Source organism: Protopterus annectens, chromosome 5.part1 (genome assembly GCF_019279795.1).
Source record: "Protopterus annectens isolate FY-2018-M chromosome 5.part1, PAN1.0, whole genome shotgun sequence".
Classification (NCBI taxonomy): domain Eukaryota; kingdom Metazoa; phylum Chordata; order Ceratodontiformes; family Protopteridae; genus Protopterus; species Protopterus annectens.
This window is the reverse complement of record NC_056736.1, coordinates 450,216,607-450,238,492: the sequence shown is the minus strand read 5'-3', so window position 1 is coordinate 450,238,492 and position 21,886 is coordinate 450,216,607. Positions and strand designations below refer to the sequence as shown.

The following is a 21,886-nucleotide window of genomic DNA, read 5'->3' as shown; positions in this document are numbered from 1 at the left end:
TAATTCAGCAACTGAAGAGTAAAGGTCGCTAAAGCATATATACATTTTCCGAATATGTCCACATCACTAGACTCCCTGTTAGTGGAATGAACAGAAGAACTTTGTTCTGTCAGTTCCTTTTTAGTGGCCGCTATGACCATGGCATCAACTGGTGGTACTTTACTCCAAAGATCTCTATCCTTGGGTGGTGTCAAGATCCTGTTTGGTCTCTTGGGGAGCTACTCAACTGAGTCAGGTTCCTTGCACGCCCATCAAGAGGTCCAATCTGTGTGTTCATCGGCAGGTGGGGTCACCCAGAAGGTAGATGGGCCTGCTCCAAAGGCCTCCAGGAATACTGAAGCTTCTTGGGAAGGGTTGCTGTATGACCAATCACCACTTTGCTTGAAAATCTCTAGTACGTTTCCAAAGGATACTTCATTAGATTGTGACCTTGGGGACCTTCATCAAAATCAGTATCTTCTGTGACACACTCCTGAGGAGAGTCTAAGTGCCTCCTTTTTGCACTTTCTCTTCCCAAGGACTTCTTCGGGGGAGGGATTTCCAGAGAAGTAATGGAAGAAATCAATATACCATGTGGGGTATCCTGGAGATTCTGAGTTTGTTGTCCCCATGTGGGTAGAAAGTTGAGGCTCCAAATGCAAAGACAACTGGGTCTGGGAAATAGGATCTGAGGAAGGTGGATATGTCCTTTCCCTTGAAGCAGAGAAATCTCTCTCCAATCAAAAGCAGACTGCCTCGTGGAGAGAGAAACCAGCAGCTCCAAAAAGACATGCTTCCAAACAGTCTGCTCCTTCTGACCATAACACAAACCACTTGACGCAGTGGTCAGAGCTGTGCTATCCAGGGCCTAGGCTCTGAGGGGCAGAGATGGTTCCGACAATATAGGAATAAACTCCCAACACCCCAGATCTGGTGCCAATGCTACGATTCTAAACTTTGATGTGCTCGGAACCAAACCTCTCACAGAAAGCATTGGCATAGAAGATATTAGGGTCTTTAGATGCAATACACGTGGATCCAGGATGCTCGGATCCAACTTCTCTGAAACTGAAGGTTTGTTGGAGGAGGACAAAAAATAGGTAGGGCAGTACTAATTAAAGCCTCCAGAACTGATTGGGTAGGAGCCAGGAGTACACCTATTTTTATCTGTGTCGAGAAATTTCCTCATCTTCTTATCCACATCTGCTTCGGTCAGACTTTTGGAGGACCCAGTCAAGGAAGCAATGGACGAAGGCCTAGAGTAGCGACGTCTCCCCAGGAAAAGAATTGGAAGATGGGAAGATATAGGATCTAGAGTTTAGAGGGGACCAGACCTGAAACCACCTGTCTTTCTTTGGATCCAACGTTGTAGCTTTTGGATCCAAAGTAGTCAGATCTGATTAAATCATATCCAATGGTTTTGATCATTTTTGAGGTGGCTCTAAACTGAGCATAGCTCAGAGCTGAAGAACCTAAAGGGTCCGATGGACACTTCTTGGCTTCTTTTCTTTCACTTTTCATAGGGGGGGGGTTGAGCCCCAAATGCTGCATAAGAAGAAGACATTGTCAAAACTGATATTAAGTGGATTGATCAATATGGGCCCTTGGATTAAAGCCCTTATAAATACTGCAAGCAGAGTTCAAATGGGCTGGATTCTAAGCAACAAATGCACAACTTGTGTGCATTCGACAGCCGCAGGCCTTACATTTTTTAAAACCCTAAGGTTTCTCAAATAATTATCAGCTAAAATAGAAAGTTTTTTTTTTTAATAAACTACAAAAAAGGGGGGAAAGTATTACCAGCAATGGCAATTAATATTTTACCGGAAAGGTACAGGAAAGAGAAAAAAAAATACCACCTATGGGTATGCTACAGATACACTAAAAAAAGTGTAGAAAGGGCAAGAGACGATGTATTCAAAAAGAAGAGAAAGTCTCTAAATCTTAACTCGTTTAAATGTTATAACTCAAGAGCTAGTCAGCGACCACATCCGTGACAAATGAGACCTGAAGCATGGCAGGGGACTAGTGCATTACGGGTAAGGGAGGAAAGAGTGCTTTTAGTGTTCCAAGAGCTGGAAAAAGTAGCAAAGTCAGACCTGAGGATTAGATCCGAAACCAATTTGTTGAGGAATTAATGAAAATGACATCCGATCAAATGTTATGCACTTGTCATAATGATGAATCGTTGTGATCCAAGTGTACACTGCACTCTTGGCCCAGCTTCCTTAAGACGTCAATCTACTGGCATCTTTTCAGTAGTTCCAGCACACTTCTCACTCCTACAATACATAATCTCTGGGAGGACATTTTATCCATTCAGGTGTACAACTAAAGGAAGGCAGGGTAAATGGCATCTGAATAAATGAATATATACTTCGTGCCTAGGCCTCCTGCATATCCGCGAGACCAGTGTGTGTATAGGGCAATTTTTATGGGAAAGGGGGGAAAGTGACATGAATGTTTTACAGTGAGAAGAATTAGATCACGAGGCGTGCTGACATAACTGCACGTGAAAGTGGCGCCAACTGAAGAACACCGATAAAATGGCGGTACAATAAAATCGCGCAGGAGAAAAGCATAATATGCTGAGAAATAGGAGTAAATAAATATGCAGTCGCTCAGCAAATTCGTAATTATATGCCTACACAGTGACATTGTAAGTTACACCAAAACGTATTACTAGATATATTTTTGTAAACAAAGCATGAGTAATCAATAACTATAACTAGAAGACATGGTCAAGTACCTTTATTGCTGGCACTGCAAAAGTGAAAAAAACAGTTGAAATGAGTTTAAAGCAGTATTTATAACCATATGTAGAGGTTGACAGAGAATGTTATCAACACCTGGCAAGTAATCCTGCAACGACAATTCCATAAATGGGGATTGGGTAGTCACAGGCTAAAGAACACCTGGCAAGTAATCCTGCAAGGACAGTTCCATAAGTGGGAATTGGGTTATCGTAGGCTAATGTTAAGAGCAACACCTCGCAAATAATCCTGCAACAGCACAGTTCCATAAGTGGGGATTATCGTACACAGATGACCATTAAGTTGTACATATTCAGCCTTGAGGCTTCAGGATGTGTTGCACCTGCACGAAATTGCTGAATAAGGATCTCCACATGGTCCTGCTCTTCTTGAAAGTGTTTCATTAACTTGCATACAGGTGGATGATGACAAGTCTATCATCTGCTAAATACAGTGCCAAGCCTCACATGAGTTGCTGGTGTGTGGAAGATTATCCAGAACCCAATGCTCCTGATTCCATTCAGAAATCAGGAACACAGAGCTTGCTCGACATCTTCTATGTCTCCCAACACAGGTGTCTTCCCAATAGTCTATGAGCATCTAACTGTAGATCCAAGGTCTTGATAAGGTCAAAGGCAGAAGGTATATTGGTAACAGGGACAAAAGCTTAGGGCCATCAGCATTTTCACTTGCATTTGAATGTTTTCATTGTTTTCGTACACATCAACCAAATTGAGCTCCTGAACTGTATGCCAAAGGGACTGTCCAAGATGAAAGAAAACCTACTACCTGGACAGCAGCTTACTTTCGCAAAATCTGACAGAATACGTGTGGGATTAACAGTTCATCTTAATTCCAGTACTTTCCGGAAAACCCGTTCATAGGTTTCTTCTGTTTTATTGGGAAATAAAGGGCAAATCATAGGATATACTCTTATCTATCAAGTGCATGTACTGTAAATACCTGGCAAAAAACACATGGTGAAACTTTAAACGTCCCATCAATGAACCAGTGATTGTCATCTTGTAGGAGCAATAGATTCTCTGTTGTTCCAAACATCAGCATCCACAGTGTATCTTTGTTCCCTAATCTCACAGCATGAAACGTTCATGCCTAGATGTCTTCTGCAAAGCATCTGAAACAGCAATGTCGCTCAAAAATGCAACTTTTGGATATGGACCTCCTTCAGTTTTCCACATCCTTTCAATGGTTCTCTGTGAAGCATGATAAGCAGGCAAAAAAGGTCCAACTGTGAAAGGTAATCCTGAAGTGCTCTGCTAGATGATTTGATGGGGAGTTTCAGCTGTTTTGCACACTGTCGTATCTCCACAACAGCTTTCTTGGTTTCGTTTTCTTCTGGGGCTGGCACATGGTTGTCATCTGACATCTCCTGAAAAGTACAGTCAGTTGCAAGTTTAACACAGCCTGTACAGTCTATTCACACAATGCCACAAAATGCTTCCATCAGCGTTTATGCAATCTCTTCTTAATCAGTAAACATTAGACAGCATATGATTTTTATTTTTTTGAGATTCAACATACTCCATTTTCAATTTCACTTTCCAACGTTGTGCAGTGCACACTATATGACCCCCAAAAACTAGCCAAATGTCATTCTTGAACATCATCCCACGGTGTGTGTCACATAACCCCCAAGAACTAGCGTAACGTCACTGCTGAACAGCAGCCCACGTTGTACTGTCAACATGTGAGTAAACTACAGGCTGCTTACTGTGAGGTGCTTTTTTGTGTGCAGAGTTGCTTTTTTGCGCATTTGAATGGTTCATACACTATGGAGCGCTTTTGTCATTGCAAATTTGTCAAGATTTTGGTGCGTTTTTGTGTGCTGCACTGTATTATTGGCATGTTTTTGACTGGTTCATCCACTAAGGAGCACTTTTGTTGTCACAAATTTGTCACTTTTTTTTTTGCACAATTCTGACGGTGCTCTTTTGTGTAGTGTGCTTTTATCGTGTCACTGGGTCACGAAGATACATCATTATGGTTCCGGAGTCCTAGTCGATTAGGTGAAAGAAAAATATAACATGGGATCCTCCCCTATATTTCTAATATAGCTCAAGTAAAAACATAGCTGTTTGTGGATATACAAGCACTGTCATTTGTATTCCCCTTTATTTGTATAATGAGGAATAAAGACTGGTACATTTAAGGACCGATTCAGGTTACTGTCAGATATAACTTATGGCACTAATGCAGTGTTAGCTGTGTGTGCGTTATCTTTATGAAAGACTACAAATGGAGACAGAATAGATGAGGCATACAACTCTGATACTAACCTAGCTGAAGTGAACCCACTAGGAACACAGTCTTCCAGGAATGTAACTTAAAATCTGATTTGGCCAATGGTTCATATGGCTGAGGTGTCAAATTTGCCTACAACAAACTTTAGGACCCATGGAGGGGCTGGGGTCACTGAATGGAGGTCTACCAGAAATCAGCCTTAAGGAAGGCTTCACAAACTCACAGAAATGGGAGAGAGGAATGACCAAAACCTAGATGGAAGCAAGAAACTGCTGAAAGATTAACACTAACAGATGAAAAAGCTGTGGCCCTTCTGAAGTAATACACAAAAATTTAAGGAACATTGGTCTAGTCCCTGTTGTGTAGCCAATATGGAGAATTCTTGTAATTTGCTTTTGTACAGTTTGCTAGTAGCTGGTTTCAGTGATCCTCTTACAATTGGAACCAACGAGGGTGGATATGAGGAGTCCCTGGCCATTAAAGGAACTACAGAAACCATGTGATTAGTTTCAGGGACAATGTCTGAGTAAGGACTGCCAGACAGATGAGAAAGAAATCCCAGTTGGAGATTCAGAAGGATGTGAGTCCTTATGAGGGGAGGACAAAAAACATATATGTTGAAGTCAAAAATGGGGGTATGACGACGGACTTTGGCTTTGCTTAACTTGGCTTTGTATATAAATTTCATCATCAGGAGCAATGGGGTGAAGAGTAAAGGAGACCTGGAGGCTGCTGTTAAGATGCAGTCTGCCTGGGTGGCATACCTTGACGAAGGATCAAAGGAAGGGAAGTCGCTTCACTAGGTGTTGGTGGGCTTTACAGGAACACTGCATCAAGGCTTCCTCCCAAGCAATGGAGGTGCATCCTTGCTGTGCACATTTACAGACTACTCATGGGGCAACAGGAGACATCTACTAAGCTTCTTTGCTAAATATTTAGCTTGTCCCAGGATGTGAGTTACCATCAGAAAATGATGCAAGGAAACTGTCCACTCCCATACCCACTCTACTTCCTGACAGAAGGGATATGATTTTGTTCCAGCCTTGTTTATTGATGTATCATATCACTTCCGTGTTGTTAGCATAGACTGACACGGCATCCTAAGGAAAGAGTTCCTAAAAGCCTGGCATGCTGAGGACTGTCTTCATTTCCAGGAATGTGCAATATGACCTCTGTGTCCACACTCCTTGGACTGCCTTGCCCCAACATTGCCCTTCACATAACAAACGTGATTGCTGGAAGCAAGGCTAGAGAAGTTGCATCATCCTTTGGTTAGGTTTCGTTGATGTAGCCATCACTGTAGGTGAGAGATTTTTTTGAGATCTCCATGTCACTGAAGCCACTGTACCTTACAGTCCACTGCAGCACCCTCATGTTTACACGGGTAGGGGGAACCATGAACAGAGTTCATTGCCGTGAAGTCTACAGCTCTTCAGACAGCTGAAGCTGGTTGGGTCTGTTGCAACAGTTTTACAGCAAAATGAAATGGGGGCATTTATTATGTAGATAGTTTGGCTAGTGAGTTGTCTGGTGTCCAAATGGCAGGTGATGAACAATAAAGTCTGTGAGGGTTCCAACTGAGATTTTGCTTTGTTGAATGTAATCCCCTTGCACAGGCATAACTGCAGCAAAGACTCTTGCTCTCAGTAGCAACACCCTTGAGGTGGCAAATATGAGACAGTCATCCGAGTAAAGGAAAATGCAGAAGACCCAGCAGTCTCAGATGAGCTTCTGAGATTGCCATGCATTTTTAGTAATTACCCTTGCAACTCTGGTGTGACAAAAGGGTAGGGGGATCTGAAATGGTAGTGACTGGCTCTCGCGTGGAAGTAAAGAACTTCTGGATACCTCTGCTATCTTTTTTATGAACACAAGCATACTGGAGATTTAAGAAGCACATACAGTATCCTCCTTGCAAACAAGTACAGATCAAATGCACTATGACCATCTGGAATTTTTTTTTTGTACAAAGACTTAGGCCACTGAGATCCAGTACTGGTCTGAAGTCGCATCTTTTTGGGGAGTGAAGTACACTTGTCTCACACTTAACATAACTACATGTTTGAGTAGATCAATGTTGCAGTACTGACTCTTGGGTCTCCCTACCATGCAGAAGCCTGTGACTAGCCCAATTTTCCAGAGTCTTTACATCCTCCCTAGCTGACAGACATTCGTGGATCAATATCTAGATGTCGGGGTATAAGAAGGTTGTTTATCAGAGCTATCTTCAAATCTATCTAAGCAGTGTGCAAGGAGTCTGATGCCAGAGTTCAGCAAGACCTGGGGGGTGGTGATGATGAAGGATCCATCTCTGCTGGAGTCTCCTCTCTCCCTTTGCACCCAGCAAGTGGAAAGGAAAGGGTCAAGCAGATAAAAGGGCTACAAGTGGGAGCTTCCATTGCAACACTGATCTACATGAAGATCTACAATTATAAGTGTGACACAACTGTACTATGTTCTTCATAGTCAATGCTCCAGTAATAATTCCTGGGAAGACTTCAAAAGCTACTGGAAGGGTGGTAGGAGAAGCTGTTGGTCCTTAGAAAATAAGATTTTGTAGGATGGCTGCAGCAATCCCTGCTGTAGCTCTTCAGGCAATGCCTAAATGGTAGTGCTTAGTAATAGTGTACACAGAGTTCCAGGTTGTAGCTTCTAGACCAGCCTGTGTAGGAAATCCTTTGAGAAAGACCATGGTAGCTTCCCTGTGCCTGGAGGAATTAGCTCTGGCATGACCAGCAAGAGGTTTTCCATGGTGAGTGTAACATATCTGAATATAAATGGCAATCCTTTTGGATAGGGTTTGTTTGGAAACAGGTTTGCCCTCCTTTCCCACTACAAATGCCACCAACAGCTGCTCTGTTCTATTTGGCCTTTTTGTCCCAAGTAGTATCGGATTTGTGCGCACGCATCCAAGGAGTGAAGGATTGCTCCACGTGCTCTGAGGGTTTGGAAAGATGACTAAGGAGGGTAGCCTGGTTTAGATCAAGTTCCAATACCACCTTATGCATGAAAGATGGATTACTTCCAAGGGTTACGCTATCCCTGTGAAAGGCTCTTTGCATACAAGGGCTTATAGCTCAGCTCCTTACTGAAGTGATGGCAATTAGTATGGTGCTCTTCCAAGTGAGCATCTTTTACAGGGCAGATGCAGCTGGTTCAAAGGGAGGAAGGGTGAGTTTTTCTTGCATGTAACTGAAATCCCAGGTAGGATTAGGATTATTAGGACTAGACCTCCTGGGTAACCTCAAGTGAATGACCCCTTTTTAGAAATGGCTTCAGGTGGGGGCGAAAGTAAATGGGAGAGGAATGAGTTAAGCAAGGAGAGATGGCAGAAGCATACATCTTAATGCCACAATAAGGCAGTTCTTGGTTGAACAGGCCCAAAAGGTACAGCAGAACTGAACTGATGTCTGCCTAAGCAGGGCTGGTGTTTCTGCTGTGGCAGCAGATGGAGATCCTCTTGCATTTTGCTAGGTATATTTCTGGTTGTGGGTTTCCTTCCCTCCTTAAGGATGTTTCAAATCTCAGAGCGGTAAGTTGACTATTTGGTGTTAAAAACACAATCCTGCAGGTTGTCAGATTGAGCATGGCCAGGTGAGGATGGAACACTGAGCCCCTGACCTGGTGGCTGTGGATGTCTATCTTCTGTGGGAGAAGGTGGAATCTTCTTTCACAGAGGATCAAAAGGAAGGGAATCCACTGTTACTTTGGCTAGTATAGGGGCAATAAGAATTCTGCTTGCCTGTCTGTCCTGGCTTATCAGTACCCTGGGAATCAGAGGCAAGGGTGGAAAGGCATACAGAAAGAGGCTGGTTCATTTGAACAAGAATGCATCAATTTTCCATCTTCCTGCCTGCTGGGTTCTGGAGCAGAATCTCTGAAACTGTTTTGTTGGAAGGAAAAAAAAATTCTGCTGAGGAAATTCCCCTGCCACAAGGTCAAGTCCAGGAAAGTCTCCTTCAGCATCTACTCACTGGAGTCCAGAAGACCCCTGCTTAAGGAGTCTGCCAGGGTATTGTTCTGACTCGGAATGTAGGATGACTTGGAAGGGTATTCCTTATTACATTTAGGTGCTGGTGACAGGGAACACACTTTCACTGTTTAAAACTGTTTTCCTTTTTTTGTGCAGCTTTTCAAACACCTTTGCAGCTGGGGGTCTGAAAAGGAATATTTTGTCTAGAGGAGCACCCAGCAGCTGTAGCCTGACTTGGTCTGAAAGTGGTAGAGTCCTTAGCCATGCATGTCTGCAAATGATGGAGCTAGTGACAAATACTCAGCATGATGCATCCAGTGCATTATATCTGTATTTTTAGAAGTGTATAAAAATGTAAGGCTGCTCTATTTCCCGAATTTCCTTAGACAAGGTTTTATCAGCTTACCTTAGTAATAATTTGGTCCTGAAGGGATTCCAAGTACTTCACCATGTGGAACTGGCAATTAAGGAACCTTATGGAAAGGGTAGCAAAGGTATATGCCTTCTTGCCAAATCTGTCAAAATGTTTGTTTACCTATCATTAGGCAGGAGATGTCTAGTTGCACCCTTTGGCATCCATTTAGTGGATTCAGTAGAAAATACTGAGGGATCTGTTTTAGGGTTTTTGTAAAGGTGGTTGGGTAAGTCAAGCATTGAAACTGGTAAGGCTTTCTGGGGAGCAAGTGGTAGAGAATCTGGGTGTAAACAGAGGTCTTCAAAAAAGTAATCAAGCATCACATGCACTGAGGGGATAAGCTAGTGGTCTAGGTGAAGGCAAACTCTGTAATTTCCTATAGTGAGCTTGAGTTTGTGAAAATCATTTACTTTCCCAACTGAAAGCCTCCTTCATTTTTTTGTGAAGGGTATCCCAGAAAGCTAGGTCCTCTAGGGAGAGGCAGATGAGAGGGTATCATCAGAGTCAAGAGTCTGAATACGGTTGGGTTGGAAAGTGCTAACTCCTCTTCATCCTCAGAGTACGAGGATTGTGAAACTTCTCAAAATTCCACTTCCCTATAATAGATTCCTATTATTTAAGCGAACTCAAAGTTGCGAATGCTGTTTCGAATATGTTTACGTGAAATGGCAAAAAGCTGAAAGCATGGAACAGTGATTTTTTTTCCTAGGGGAAAAAAATATCACTGGGCCGTTTTCAGGACTTTGCCATTTCCTCCACTATGGTGCAATCTCGGAGTTGGTATATTTAAGTGTGTGTGAGTGTGTGTGGGGTCACTGATCCATGTGTTCGACATTTTGCATTTTTGTAGTGTTTGAGTCGATTATATAGCGTTCACAATTTCAGGCGTTCACTAATATAATACAGACCTTCCCAGATGAAGAGGACTACAGGGATAATTGTCAGAGTGGCTGGGTTCCATAGATTCCATGAAGGCCATGAACTCCTGCATGATTTTCAAGAGGTCTTGAGCTTTAGTTTGTGCAGAAGTGGCAGAGGGCTGTGGAGAAAAAAGAGAAAGGTGGACCCCCTCCCCCCAATTTAGGGGTCAGTTTTGTCAAAGTAACAAGATACATCGCTTGGGTTTCCACAGCCGAGGAAGAGGAGACATCTTTCCACGGTAACTGCTACATGAACATCAGAAGCTGGAGCCAGCAGAGCAACCACAGACCGACTGATTTTGACATCATGGAAGAACCAAGTGATAGGCTTGGAACCATGGTGACCTCATGACGGGTTGCACCAGAGGCTTGGGGACTAGAATTCACCAGACATGGGGGACTGTGAAGATGTGTCACCTAAATTATCAGTATACTTGCTAGCAAAAGCCAAGACATCAGACGATTGTGAAGACCATACAGTGAACTGATACTGAGGAATCCAAATGAGCTGCTTGGACTTCAGCCCTGCTTTTAAGAGTTTTCATTCAGAATTCAGTGTGACAAGGACAAATAGAGAGAGAGTGCCGAGGCCCCAAACAGAACAGACACAATAAGTGTAAAATCTTTATCTGAAATTCACTTCCCACACTTAATTAACATTTTTAAACATTAATTTAGAAGAGGAAAATCCCCAACAGGGTATTTTGACTACAGTATAGAAGAAACCCTGGAAGAAATAAGCCAACTGACTGACAGAGCGTATTGTGTAAACAGTGAAATGCATTGGATTGTATGGCTAGAAAAAAAACTAAAGATGGCACTAATGGATGACATTTTTATACTTAAACATCAGTCCTTGAATGTCTGTCTGCTAGGGATGATGTAAAAACCAAGGAAATCAGGCTGCTTGTGGGCTTCTGCATGGGAGAAAGATCCAAGAATCAGTACTGCTTCACAGACTACAAACATCTTGGAGTTAAAGCCAGATCCCTTCTAGTCTGGTGGAGCCTCTAATCCCAGAGGTCTTTTCTCCAAGAAGTTGGCAATCTCCAAAACTGATATCTTCTGTCAGGGAGACACATTTGGCAGGGACTGGGAAGGTGGAACTGACATTTCCAAAAAGGAAATAGCACAGACATCTGGATACAATCCCTCTAACTCACTTGTCCACAGTGATGGCCAGCCTCACAGTCCGGTGCAGGGATACAGGCCTCTTGGCTACCTTCCATAGGTGGACAGTCAAAGCCATGCCTTGGGAATATTGCTGTAGATTTCCAGGGTAATGTCAGGTACCCCTCATTTTGCAAACCACCATCACTGCCAATAAGACAGGGCCAGATGAAAAAGCCTCTGCATCCAATTGAGTTCCTATCAAAGTGCTGATCAAATGGAGGCTGTTGGGATTTTTCCTTTTTAGACTCTGACGCAGGATCTTTTGGGGGGGGGGGGATTTCACCCCAATGGCTGACACTGTTTTGCCTCCTTGTTCATTCTTTTCAAATCTCTCCAACTTGAGTCCAAATAGGCAGGACTCATAAGGGCCACTGGTGGAGGGGAGGCTGCCTTGAAGTTTTCCACAAATCCTGTAAGCTTGACCCTGAGTTGTCTACTCAGAGATGCCCAACCCCGCAACCATTTCTATTTCCATCAGTCAGTGGCAAGGCATAAAAGCTCTCATGAAGAAAGTGATAACAGTACTCACAGTTGCCACTTGTGATTCAATGGTTTGAGTCTCACCAAAAGGCATTTTTTAGGGTACTCAAAGGTTTGTTAGCTTAGATTCCCCTGAAAACTCATACGCATCAAGTAAATTAGTGCCCTGATGTCAAAAGTGCTCAGCACACATTGTAAGAAAGGCAGAGTGAAAAGCAACCTGTAGGATCTTTTCCTCGTAGAAGGTGTCAGTAAGCCAGGATCCTCAACTTTCTATGACTTCACCATACTTAGGGTCCTCAGGAGGGGACTGTGCAGACTCTAGAGGAAAACCTATGTACTTCCTCTTGCACACCCTCCTCTTTGGAAATGTTCAAGGGGCCACAAGTGTGTTCAGCAGAAGACTCTTCCCAAAGTTGTGGAGTTTGAGCAGACTTTTTGGTATATGGTTGTTTTGGAATTAAGATCAGCTCAAATTCTCACATTAGATGGTGTCATCAGCTCAAATGTTCACAGTAGATGGCATCTTGGAGTGGTGTTGAACTGATGGGTGCTGATTGTCTGTTTCTAAAAGGATTACTTGGAATGTTGAGTGTATCTATGGATGATAATTTCAGTACAACATACAAAAACTGTCCTGAGCTGTACTACTACATATGACTACCACACCAGTAAATCTACACAATTGTCAGCATATCAAGTTGCAATTAGTACCAAACCTGACTTTACAAACTCGCATGCAGCATGTCTAAATTAGCCATTCCATATATACAGATGTACTTAACTGAAAATAATCTCAAGTGACACACACTGACATCACTGATCTAGAGAACACCCAATGATGGTCCTCACAGTGTTGAACAAAATGTGCTCATATGCCAAATTTCATTGTGTTCTTTCAGAATTACCTACCCCTTGAGCACTTTCAGCTTCTCTTAGCCATAAGACACCAATAAATCCTGCAATGCAGAAATGTGGAAAATCTCATTTCATCAGTGAGCAGGGTCTAACAAGTACATATCCTGCTCTAAAAATGAAAGCAGAACACAACTTCCAAAATGTGTCAAGCACAACACCCCAAACAATACCAAGCAAAAACAGAGAAATTGCCTGCTACTGCAGCTGTCCAGCAGTCTGTTTTCCATCTCCTTGCCACTGGTGATTGGGCACTCACCTCCAAGAAACTCTTTTCTAAGGCCACTCGTATGTTTGTCTCAATGCTGGTTCGTTTCTTCCTCCTACGACTGAGACCCTCCAATCCCAGTCCTGGGGAGTTCATGGAGTTTGGACATGTTAGTGTCGTATCTACAGTTAAATTCTCTGGCATAACAGAAAAAAAAACAGTATTAAGCAAGTAGTAACCTGTTAAAGCACTAACATATTCTGCATGACAGATCAACTGTCAAATCTAGTAATGTATGTGCAAATCTAAAGTTGTAGCACACTATTTCAAAGTACAGGATGAATTGGTTTAAGTCACCTTTTTTTAAAGAGCATTTCTTGACAAGTATTTAAATTTACTCAGTTTACTTGTGATTTACTAACTCATTTGTTAGGTGTTCCTCAGAAAACAGCATGACACTACAAATTTTATCAAACATCTTTAATTACAAATTATACTGACATGCATTAATACAAAAGTAAATCAATAACATTTTTATACAGTATACGTTTAACTTTCACTTCATTACACAAATGTTACACAAACTGCTCAATTCCAAACTACCCTTAAACCTCATACTGCCCCCTGAATATTTTCTGCATGTACTGCTCCCACAAATTCATTAATATGTAATTTGCTCTTTCACATTTCTAAAGATCTCACCTCCAGTTTTTTTTTTTTTTTTTTTTTTTTACTGTCTTGGATTTTTAAATTCAATTTTCTAGCAATTGCTTCTTGGCAGCCAACAGCATTAAGGCCTTACTATGTCTAGGCAATGTAAATCTTGTGTCCTTAGCTATAATACCGCAACTTTTCTGACAAAGTACTTTGTAGTGAGTGTTTAAAATCTGCCAACTTGTTACACTCCAAGCAAAAAATAACCACCACATACATTCCCAATTACCTCTCTCTTCCCCAGCACACCTCAATCATTTTTGCTCTCTGCTCGAGGAAAAATTTTCTAAAGTCTGCTTGGACTGAAAAATAGATACTCAAACACTTCCAAGCAAAAACATTATGTACTTCACACATACTTGGGGGCCATACAGATAGATATCCTCCCCATTGTTCTTTTGTACATGGCCTTTCAATATCTGTTCCATTTGTTTTCTAACCTGCTCTATTGATTCTTCGTTACCATGCAGCATTTTTAGATATTGCTCTACTTACCATTTTTTCAACAGCAGTTGCAATTCTAGACTCAAATGAAAATTCTACCAGAGCTGTTTTTAAGTTAGCACTCCTCATCCCATTCTCTTTGCCTATACTCGGACACTGATCCCTGGGTAGGGAAGGTGGTATCTAACTTCCAGTCCAAACTTATGCTTGGCATCATCTCCACTCTATTGTCCCCAAGTAAATTCCAGCCCTCTATTACTCATTTTCTATATCCCTAATTGCTCTCACCCTTGTAGGCAAAATCTCTTTTCCACTCCAGCATTAGTTTAGTTCTTGGAATATTTTCTGTATGGTGGTTCCACATGACAGTCCAAATGTCAAAGCTAAAAATGTATGTGCAAATCTGAAGGTGTAAAGCCTCATGGAGAAAGTAGTGATAGTATTCAAAATTGCCACTTGTGATTTATCCAAAATCCTACACATTTTTAGAACTCCCACCCCCCTCCCTTCATCATCATCCATTTTCATTCTGATTTATAACTTTCTGCTGGTGTTATGTATATGAACTTTAACCATGTAGCTCTAAATACCCCTTCAATTGAGGTAATCCTAAACAACCTTGTTGTATGGGGTGGATTTAACTTATCCCACAACTCTTGCCATTTCCCCCTCCCAAATAAAATCCTTTGATTATAATCCACAACTTTTCCTGTGGTTGATAAAATATGCCTGGCCTATATATACAACCAAAATAAAGAATAGTTGTGTAATATCTTACCATAACCATAGATGTCCTCTTCCATGTTGCAGTATTCTTACTGTGAGATTTCCTGCCTCAGGAGACCCAACGTCAGCTCCTATACAAAAGCTTAAGCCTGGTTACTGTAGGTGCATGGGACATCACACACAGGGCCATAAACCAGGGACCTTAAATGTGATGTCTGCACGCACAGACCTAAGAACTTGAAGGTCAGACAGACCGTCTTAAAGAGAGAAATAAGTGATCGTCAGCTAGAAGTGTCAAGTGTCATATGCTGGTTAGTTGCTCTTGGTTTAGGGTAGAGCTTCCTAACAGCTAGGAGTTAGGTTACTAGTCCAATGTAATGCAGGGGGAAGAATGGAATACTGCAACATGGAACAGGAGGACATCTATGGTTATAGTAAGATTTTATACAACTATTCTATGTCCTCCTATTCCTATGTTGCAGTATTCTTACTGTGGGAGAGTACCACAGCTAATTAAAGGCAAGGGTGGCGGTAGAGGTGGAAGAATCCAGAAACCCCTGCAGGATTGTTCTAGCAAAGCCTGCCCTGGCTCTGGAGACTTTATCTAGTTTGTAATGTTTGGTGAAGGTGTGGATATTGGACCAGGTGGTAGCTTCTAAAATGGAAGCTGTGTCCAGCCCTTTGAAGGCGGCTTTGGAAGCAGCCAGACCTCTGGTGGAATGAGCTCTCACCCCCTGGGGTAAAGCTTTGCCATGGTGTGAGCAGCAGAATGAAATGGATTTTCTGATCCAACCTGAAAGAGTTTGCTTGGAAACTGCCTTGCCCATAGCCCTGGGATGGAAGGAGACAAAAAGTTGATCAGATTTTCTGAAGGGCTTAGTTTTGTCTACGTAGAATCTAAGTTGTCTGTGCACATCCAGGGAATGAAGAATCCTCTCACTCTTGTTAGTTGGGAGAGTGGAAGAAGGTAGGCAGGTGAACAGATTGATTTAAGGATAGCTCATTTATCACTTTAGGCATGAAGGGTTATAGTGTGCAGGGTCACCCTGTCCATATGGAACACAGTGTAGTGGGGGGGCAGGCCATTAAAGCCTGTAACTGACACTCTCCCAGCAGAAGTGATGACCACCAACAGTATAGTTTTCCATGTACAGAGTTGTAAAGTAGCATTAATAGCTGGTTCAAAGGGGCCAAGTGTTAGTTTTTCCAGGACAAAGTTTAGATCCCAGGGTGGTGGGATGAGTTTTCTAAGTGGTCTGATATGCAAGACCCCTCTTGGGAAAAGTTTAACATCTAGCCTGGATAAAGGGGGGGTCTAGAGGCAGGCAGGCAGATATGGCTGAAAGCTGCACTTTCACTAAGGAGTAAGAAAAGCCATCCTTAATGAGTTCACACAAATACGCAAGGACTAGGGAAGGGTCAGCCTGGCTAGGGTCCCTGTCCTTAGACACCATTTGGAGAATCTCTCCCAGTTTGATAAGTATTTTCTAGTAGCAGGGTTCCTGGCCTCCCTCAGGACTGTAAGCATGTCCTCTGAATAGTGGTGTCTAAAAGGGATTAGATGTTTATCACCCAGAAAGTTAGTGCTAACATCTGTGAGGATGGATTAGGGTTCTTTTGTTGTATGAGAAGGTCCACCTTGTGGGGTAACTTGTGGTGACTGACCTTGGCTAGTGAATGATGTAGGGGAAAACCAGTGCTGCCTTGGGCAGTAGGGGGTCACCAACAATATTTTTGGTTTGTCCTTCTTGCTTTTGAGTAGGACATTTTGAATTACAGGGAAGGAATGCTGAAGGCATCTAATCTCCAGGCCAGTGGGGAGTGATCCTTCCTGCAGAAACTGATCAATTGTCTGTTCTGGGTGGAGACAAAGATCCACTTGAGGAGTGCCCCATCAGTGGACAATGTCTAGAAAGGTTTCCCTGTTCAGCATCCACTCGTGCTACACAATTCTGCTTAGAAGAGCTGCCTGTTTGTTGTCCTGAGAGGGGATGTACGAGGCCTACAGGGAGAGGTTGTGCCGGGACACGAGGTCCCAGATTTGTAGAGTTACTCTACAAAGGAGGTAAAGCTTTGGTTCCTCCTTGTTTGTTGAGATACCACATGGCTGTGGTGTCTGTGAATATTAGAAGGGGACCTGGATGGAGGGTAGGAAGAAAAATCTCCAGGGCTAGGAGAACTGCAGTCATCTCCCTGACATTGATGTGCTTCTTTTGAAGGGCAGGACTCCAATTTCCTGAACCCTGAAATCCATGCAGGTGGCACCCCACTCTAGATCTGAAGCATCTGTGTGGATGAACTGGTTTGGAGAGAGCATTTGGAAGGGCAATCCCAGGTTGTGATGGATTTGTTGAATCCACCACCTTAGCTCTAATTTGAGGCAGGGCACAAAGGGGATTTGCTTCTCTAAAGAGTGCAGGTGTTGTGACTACACATTCTTGAGGTACCACTTGAACTTCCTCATGTGCATTCTTGCCAAGGGAAGTATGGGAATGGTGGCTTCCATAAGCCCCAGAAGTTGCAGGAATTTGTCTTGCAGAAATCTGGGATTGCAGTAAAAGGTTTTGAAAGTGAGTGGAGAGGGAGTGGACCTTTTCCTGTGGAAGAAAGGCCTGCATTAGATCTGTCCTGATCCTGCAGCCCAGAAATATTTTGCCTTGCTGAGGGAGCAAGGAGGATTTGTTTAAATTGAGGGTAGGCTGAAGCCCAGGTTTTGAAGAAGGGTGGTGGTGAACTTGAGGTGGTCTCTGAGATGGCTTTCTGTCTCTGATAGGAGAATGTCGTCTAGGTATGGGTAGAGTTGGATACCTTGGGTACTGCAGTAAGCAATGGCTGCGGCTAGACATTTTGTGAATACTCTGGGTGCAGTAGACAAACCAAAGGGTAAGGCTGTAAACTGAAAGTGATAGCAGGGTCCAGAGAAACGTGAAGATTTTCTGTTGGAGGGTTTTATGGGGATATGAAGGTAAGCCTCCTTTAGATCCAGAGTGGCCTTGAAGGCCTGGTCTGGGATAAGAGGGAGTAGAGATGGGAGGGAGAACATTTTGAAACACGGAACTTCTAGAAATAGGTTCAGGAAAGATAGATCCAGTATAGGTCTCCAAGGGCCATCCTTTCTGGGGACCAGAAAGCGAGTAAAATCCTTTTCCTTCCTGCCTGGGAGGAACAGGTTCTATTGTTCCTAGTTTTTGGAGGTCTTGAATTTGTGCCAGGAGGTGGATTTGGTTTGTGGGGGGAAGGGAATGGGCTTTGGGATGGGCTTTTCCCTCCAAGAAAGGAAGTATCGGTTTTGAAGGATACTCAGTACCCACTGGTCTTTAGTGATGGTTTTCAAATGGGTAAACAGTGGGACAGACGGGCTGACAGTCAGATGGGCAAGGCAGTCACGCATTGTTGGGTGCATTTCTATCCTGAAAGTACAGTCTAGGACTTGGTTAAGAGGTGACAGGTCTGGAGAATATTTGCCTTCTGGTTCTTCTCCTGTGCCTGGAGGATGAGGGGGGGTGGCAGAGGAAGTGGTTCTCCTGACAAATGAGGTTTTAGCAGGGTAGTTCCTGTAATACTTTGGAATAGGGGACACAAGCAAATGCTTGATGTCCTGCAGTTCCTCGTTTTTCTCCTGTAGATTTTTAAAACGTTCTGCAGACTGTTTTCCAAACAAAAGGCTATGGTCTAAGAGGGCATCCATAATCTTAGTTTTAAAGTCTTCTGGAAGAGGTCATAGGCACAGCCAAGAGCATCTGCGGAGGACGGAAGCAGAAGCTGCTGACCTAGCAGAGGTCTCTGCAGCATCATAACTGCACTTAATTGAATGTCTGGCTACCTGTGAACCCAGAGACAGTTTAGATGTTTTGTCTGATTTAATAGGGCAGTCAGATGTGGCAGCCAGGAGATTAGTTGCTTGTGAGACAAGGTCCAGTGCATATTTAACCATTTGTGTCTGGTAATTTATAGCACGGAAGGCCAGGGTGGAAGAGGTGCACACTTTTAATAACCCTGCCCATGCTTTTTCTGTCTCTATCAGTAGGCAAAAGAGATGGAGGGAATAAAAGTCTGGATTGCTTGCCTGGGGAGACCGCAATAACTGCAGGTTCTGCCAAGAGGGGTTTAAGTAAGAATTTTTGCTCATCAGGCACCTTATAAAACCTGTCTGGTCTTTTAGGTGCAGGTGGTTGAGAGTCTGGATTTTTGGATGCAGAGGTAAAAGCATCCAGACAGGCAAATAAGACTCGTGGGATAGCTGATGAGGAGGGAGACTCCACTTGAAGGAGTTCAAAATACCTCCTCTGGATGTCAGTCATCTGGGTAATGTCCCATTTAAAGTACTCTTTCATCTTGGTTATTGTTTCACCAAAGGGAATGTCCTCTGGTGGGGAGTTCCCTTCAACTGATTCCTCATCTGGTGAATAATATTCTAAAGGAGAGGCAATCTGAGATGCATAAGAAATGGACTCTTCAGAAGAAGAGTAGTAAGGTTCTAGTCCCTCCTCTCCTTCTTGGGTAGTTTGCAAGGAGAGAGAAATGGCAGAGGCAGGCCTAGGTCTGAGCATAGGTATAGTGGAGGGAAGTACAGCCGGTGGGCCTTAGGGCCATAAAGCCCCGCATCAGAGAGGTAGTGAAAGATTGCCCGTCTGGGACACTTTCACAGGTAGGAGTCAAATGTTTAATTTTCTGTTTTCGTTTAGTAGGCGTTAGTTTGGAAGAAGGCCTAGACCCGCGGTAGTGGTGCTGCGGTAGCGTTGTCGCTTCACAGCAAGACATTGTCCCGTTCGATTCTCAGCTAGAGCGTCTTCTGTGTGGAGGCATGCGTGAATGGGCGTACCTTCGTTGAAGGTTGTGCGTCAGGGCTGGTAACTCGGCACGTAAAAATCCACTACCAAACATTAGCAGACCGGAGTTCCGCTGTGGCGACCCCTAACCGGGATAAGCCAAAAGACGCAACAAGTTTGGGAGAAGGCCTAGGCTCAGAAGCTTGAGTATCAAGAATAGGAGTCTCCGCAGGTCGACCGATTGTTTCTGGCTCCTCCTAGACGTTGGTAGGAACTGATGTCTGGTTCCCCCTAGACGTTCATAGGAACTGATATCTGAGCTATTTCCGTGGACGTGCAGGCTGTAACTTCGGAAGTGGCTTCCTTGGTGGGAGCTGAAGTAGTTGGTTCTGTCGGACGTCCCTCAACTTCTAAATCGGAAGCTGGTGGGACATTCGATGGCAGAGAGGCAATGGAAGTAGGCCTGGAAACTTTGGCTTTTTTCTGCGGTGGTTCAGTCGGAGCAGCCGATTCGGGATCCATTCTAAGTGCAAGCCTTTTGAGACGTTGGTTCTCTAAATATAAATTTAGTGCAGCCAAATGGCTGCAGAGGGTCTTCAAAACAAAAGACTGGCAAGTGGAACGAGCAGTATGATAGTCTTCCTTCCCAAGACAAAAGATGCAACAGTCATGGGTATCCTTATGCGGTGCCCGACGGCCGCAAAGCCATTTGCCGTTTTTAGCTGACATTGGATAATATAAACTACCGCTAAACTGCAATAAAAGAAGCCAAGAGGTCGATCCACCATATAACAAATGATTTAAGAATCCAAAATCCAACTGGAGCAAATACGGCGAAAAGTTTCATTTTATTTTTTTAAATATCGCGCCACTAGCGTGGAGTACTAAAATACAATAAATCCAGAGAGTGCAGTGAGCCAAAAACGAGAAACCCAATAGTGGAAATCCACTCAATTTAATAAAAAACAGACCAACAACATCCAAAAAGCATTGCATGCTTTTTGGATGTTGTTGGTCTGTTTTTTTATTAAATTGAGTGGATTTCCGCTATTGGGTTTCTCGTTTTTGGCTCACTGCACTCTCTTTGGATTTATTGGTAGAGTGCTTTTCACTTTGGTATTTCTTACTAAAATACAATACTAAAATCACATGATGTCAACACGTTCTCCTTCCATCAAAAAATAAAATTTAAATAAACGTAATATGAAATAACCTACCACATGCCACTATACAAATATAACTTTAAAAAAAACACTTATAGCAAGAGCTGGCAAACCAAACAGCCTCTACCTTATATTATGTTATATTTACACTGAAGCGGCGTTAGGTACCGACGCAATGCCAGTTTAGCTACAAATAACAGAGCTGATGATTAAAAATAAATAAATAAATAATTCTGTGATGTTTAAGATACATGCGCAAAATTCATTTCAAAAACCTTAATAGAATAAAAAATGAAAAATAATGAAAAAATAAATAACGAAGTACAATCTTTATAAACGAATTAAACACATGACTAATAAATACCTTCAACTGTGTATGAAAGTTAAAACGAGAACCCCTTAATAAAATTCTACCTTTCCAAACTTCTCGTTTTCAATACACTGGTGATGGACAACATACTATTTAAGCCTGGATGATGGTAGGCTTCTGATTCTAGCTGCCATAACAATTCCTTAAATTCCAGCAACAATGATTCAGGCCCCCCCCCATTGTTGGAAACCATCTGGTCTATTACTGTAAAATTAAATTCATGTTCGGGGCACTCCTTAATATGCTTGGCCAGTGCATTGTCCATTTTTTTCTTTTTTGATGGCATACAAATGTTCATATAGGCGCTCCTGTAACCTCCGGTCCATTTTGCCTATATAAAAAATGGGGCATAAAGAGCACTTGGCTAGATAAACCACATGTGCACTGGAACAATTAAATCTCCCCCTGATGATATACTTGGTGTGTCTGATCGTAAAGTGGGTACCTGCTTTAACAAACTGGCAATATTTGCACATATTACATTTGAAGATTCATGATCTTGTGTTGATGGGCTTGGGTTTCATTTCTAAGATATTCTTTAGATTGAGCCCTCTCCTAAAAGTTACTTTAGGATTTGTTCCTAGCTGAGAGGAAACTTGGTTATCTGTGCTAAATAAACACC

The 21,886-nt window shown here is 42.8% G+C and overlaps 1 protein-coding gene across 1 annotated transcript in view; it reads right to left on the bottom strand.

Moving 5' to 3' along the window:
• POU2F1 (POU class 2 homeobox 1) overlaps positions 1–21,886 on the bottom strand; it is a 1,264,626-nt gene that overhangs the window by 453,605 nt on the left and 789,135 nt on the right. Inside the window, exon 10 of the mRNA XM_044073100.1 lies at positions 13,130–13,275. Within this exon, the coding sequence (XP_043929035.1) occupies positions 13,130–13,275 (146 nt within the window). The remainder of the gene's footprint in view (positions 1–13,129; positions 13,276–21,886) is intronic.